Below are 4,272 nucleotides of genomic sequence, written 5' to 3' on the forward strand. Positions count from 1 at the left end.
CCCGCAACGAATTAAGAATCGGGATGAGAGACCCGGTGAGCTTCACATGAGGGCCTCGTGCCCTAGTAGGGATGTGGGGGGCGGGGTCGGTACCTGGGGGGTTTCCGAGTTTCCTCCCGGGTCTTGGTGAGGTGAACTCTCACCCCAAGACCCCCCCTCCCCCCCCCGTCACCCCCACTCACCCACTCTCATCTCCCCATCCCAGCGGTAGCCCTTGGGCACCTCCACGTCCATCTCGTGCTTCAGACCCTTGATCTCCTCCTCCGGAAGGCACTCGTAGAAGGGCAACATCACGCAAACCTGGTGCCCGCGAGCCTGGGCAGCCTTGGCCAGACCCGTCACCACGTCGCCCAGTCCGCCCACCTGCCGCCGGGATGTGTGTATGTACGTGTGTATGTCTGTATGAATATAGGTATGTGTATATAGATATGTATATAGCTATGAAAGTATGGGTGTGTCTTCACGGGACCACAACCCAGAGGCGTGCTGGAATGGCGGAACGGTCGTCGGAGAGTGTTCGCTTGGAGGTCTGGAAGACCAGAGAGACCAACAGACCCCAGATCGAGCCCGGGCGAGAGCGGGATGTAGGACGCCAGCGTCCGCGCCTCAGTGGGTTAGATGATGTCACGCAATACCGCCAGTACGTCGTCCCCTCTTTGACCTGGCCCCGGTCCCACTCCGCAGATCCCTATCCTGGACGCCCCATGATGACAACGACGACGACGACGACGACGACAACGCGCGGGTGTGTGGGCGGCCCTTGTGACTTGTAATTTGCTTCCCATCCCCACCACGGCCCACAACGACTCTACACACACACATGCACCACACAAGGGAATTCATCTTCCCGCCTCTCCACCCCATAGATAGGTAGATGGATAGACAGACAGATAGACAGACAGACAGTCACCCCCGGACCCAGGCACCTTGGCAATGGGCGCCATTTCCGCCGTAATGTGTACGACATGCAACGTGTTGGCATCCCGCTCCACTGGGGGCTCCTGTACGGCACCCCGGTCCAGGGGAGCCGGGGCGGTGCGGGGAGCCCGCTCCCAGAACTTCTCCCCCCCGGAGGCTTGGGGCCACAAAATACCCGCCTCAGGCCCCGCAGCCTACATCGGGGTGTGATGGAGGGAGTGAGAGGGGGGGATTAGGGTTTTAGGGTCCCCGGGGTGAATTAGATCACCGGGGTGCCGAATGCTGAGATGAGACGCTGGGCGGCTGGAGAGGGGGGAAGCTCACCATCAATTAGAAGTTCTATACACTGCCGCAAAAAGCAGTGGCGGAGGAATAATACTCCTGCATAAGGGGGGCCCGGACCAGGGGCTGTATGCCAGACGGTGGTTTGGATAACGAAACCGGGCGGCGGCAGGATCCGCAAGGATAGGGGCCTCGATTGGCACCGGTGTGAATGCATTGGTAGATCGCGCAGCTGTAGAGCATGCGCTTTCGGTGGCACGGAGAGGTTGCTTGGCATCTGAGCTGGTGTATGTAGCTTGCGATGATAAGAGGGAACGGTTAGGACTCTACAACGCCCCTCCAACAATAGATGGAGTGCTTCGGGGCGGTCGTTCCCGTTGGGGTACACGGTTAGGTGCCCATGACCAGCGTCAGGTCCGGGTATATTTAAATGTAGCAGATACACGCACACACACGCGCACCTGCTTGGTCGCGGTGGGACGCTCCAACGTTTCCACCCGTGCTGCTGCTGGTGTAGGCGCTTGTGACTTTACGGCGCTTTCTGGAGTATCAATCTGAGCAGAACCAAGAAGCGGCGGAAGAGGAGAGAATGGATACGTCGCCGAACGAGTTTTCGCTTCATCCACCGCTCCGAGACCAAATTTTATACCGGCACAATCGCAAACCCCGTCCTTGCGTTGCAAACCGCAAATACTCTCGGAGGCTTATCGTGTAGGAATGCCCCAAAGGAATGCCCCAAAGATGCAGGCGCGTGGCCTTCCAGAGAGCCTGTTGATCCCGCGCGACAAAACCCCTTACCGAAATCGGAGCTGCGGCCTGCTGGTAAAGCGCCAGCTGCTGGCGGAGGAGCTCGTTTTCGCGGCGCAGGCGCAGAAGTTCCTCCTCAACTGTGACATCGCCCTCAACCTTGGCAACCTGGGATTGGCGTACTTTAGGGCCTTAGTGGCTGTACTGGACGGCCATTTCCCGTTCAGCAAGTCAACCAGTGGTAGAAATCATCAAATCGCACCCGGCAGACGGTGCGTTGGATCGTGGAAACCACGACCCTGTTGTGAACGCAAGCTCCGGGCCGAGGTCCATGGACAAGAGTCCTGGAACCTACAAATTGTCTTATGCTAGCCATAATTTAATCAAAAAACAGTAGTACACTACAAATGCCAATCCAGGCGACAACCCAAATTAACCTATTATACGCCAAGCGTTGCTCGACGACGCGACAATTGGGTTCGAGGCGAGGTGCCCGCGCCACCTCATATCCCGCAAAATTATGCGCTCTTATAGAATTGGCAGTTGTATTCGCTGAGCAGTATGGTCTGTTGAGGCTCGATGACCGATGGAACCAACGTACGGTAACGGTAATAATGCGAGCTTGCGTAAGTAAGCTGGGTTAGTTGGGCGTAAGGCCCAATGCGTAACTGTTAGTCTAACTGTTTCGCAACGGCCCGTGTCCTCAGGGCCGTCATTTATTGCGCGCATTAGGCTGGTTAGCTTATCTTGTTTTTGTTGTTCAGCGCGCGCTGATCAACAAAACAGGTCCCGCGCCTTCGGCGCGCTTTCTGTTACTACACCGCTGTGCCTTCGGCTCGTCAGCGAGACCCATCGGGTAGAGTGCAGTGGAGAATATAAAGCACTAGCACCATAGAGTTAGCCCACCTTATTGAAGCACCTTTAGTAGTGCTAGTGGCGGCGGATGTCCCGGTATCGCTAGGCATGACTCCGCTGGTGGAGGCAACTCACAGCTATCCTACATAGCTAACTGGAATTTCACAGACTGGCATTTCCTCGAGGGCTTCTGCGACGCAGTTTATGCCCCCTGCTTTCTCCGGAGCGGGTCAACAACTCCCGCCCACCCCGGACCCAACAAGCTTGCCCCTGCAGCTACAACACTAAATGTCCTCTTGACGACGTATTTCATCAAGCTCATCCCCGAGGTTTGGGCGCGACGCTGAAGGTTTGCTCTTCAGCGGATCAGGAAATCGACGTCCGCCCACACCGGTGGTGGCTATGTGTGCGCTTCGTCCCATCCCTTCCGCGTGGCGACGGGCTCTACAACCCCAGGCGTGGAGTTTCCGGGGCAGCACGAGTAGCCCGATATGTCCACCACCTCCGTGCCCCTGCATGCTAGGGCCTCGGCGCGGCTGGCCGCTTGGAAGGCAATTGGAGCAGATGCGCGCACATTGCACGTCTTGAAGCATGGTGTCCCGGTGGAGTTTCGAGGTAACCGCCCGCCGCCTGCTTTTGACCTGCCAAGTTTTCCTGCTACAGACGAGCAGAGCCGTTGGTGGTTGGAGAAGGAGGAGCCTCGCCTGGTGGCGCTCGGGGCCATCTCGCGGGTAGACCCCTCCCGTGCGGTTGATCATGTGGTGAACGCTTTTTGTGTCCCGAAACCGGACAGTGGTTCATGGCGTTTGGTCGTCAACTTGAAGAGGATGAACGTAGCGCAGAAAGCTTACAAGTGCCGGTACGAAACCCTCCGCACCCTGCGGCGTATGGGCCTCGAGGGCTCTTGGATGGTGAAGGTGGATTTGGCAGACGCCTTTTACCACATCCCTATTCGCCCAGCGGATCGGCGTTTCTTCACTTTTCGTTTTTGTGGTGTTCTGTACGAGATGAACGCCCTGCCTATGGGGTGGCTAAATAGCCCGTATTGGTTTACAAAAATCATGCGCAATGTGGTGCGTTTTTGGCGGGATCCTTTGGCTGCGTCGGGTAAAGGTCGCAAGCGTCTCTCGCCCCCGCTCCCGCCCCACCAGTTTTTTCCCGTTTCCCGGACAGGGCGTCCTTCTCGTCCGGGTGCGCGAGTGCTGCCGTATTTGGATGACTTCCTCTTCGTGTTTAGTTCTGAGGAGCAAGCGCGTCTTGGTGCGCGCTGGGTGCGTGAGAGTATCGAGTTCTTGGGGTTGTCGTGCCACCCCACCAAGTGCCAGTGGGAGCCGTCGCAGTCAGTGTACCATTTAGGCATTACGATCAATACGGCAGCTGGTGTGTTTGAGGTGCCTAAGCAGAAGCTCGCCAAATTGCGGCGGCTGGCGATCGGGTTGCGGATCACGGCAAAGAAAAATCGGCGTCTTG

At 57.5% G+C, this 4,272-nt stretch overlaps 1 protein-coding gene across 1 annotated transcript in view; it reads right to left on the bottom strand.

Moving 5' to 3' along the window:
* Window positions 1-2,323, bottom strand: part of VOLCADRAFT_108446 (uncharacterized protein) — a gene marked incomplete at both ends in the record, with an annotated part of 9,387 nt that extends 7,064 nt beyond the window's left edge. Inside the window, 5 exons of the mRNA XM_002959000.1 lie at window positions 183-363; window positions 927-1,112; window positions 1,662-1,754; window positions 1,999-2,115; window positions 2,210-2,323. Of these exons, the coding sequence (XP_002959046.1) occupies window positions 183-363; window positions 927-1,112; window positions 1,662-1,754; window positions 1,999-2,115; window positions 2,210-2,323 (691 nt within the window). The remainder of the gene's footprint in view (window positions 1-182; window positions 364-926; window positions 1,113-1,661; window positions 1,755-1,998; window positions 2,116-2,209) is intronic.
* Window positions 2,324-4,272: the final 1,949 nt, after the last annotated feature.

Source organism: Volvox carteri (genome assembly GCF_000143455.1).
Source record: "Volvox carteri f. nagariensis unplaced genomic scaffold VOLCAscaffold_117, whole genome shotgun sequence".
NCBI lineage: Eukaryota > Viridiplantae > Chlorophyta > Chlorophyceae > Chlamydomonadales > Volvocaceae > Volvox > Volvox carteri.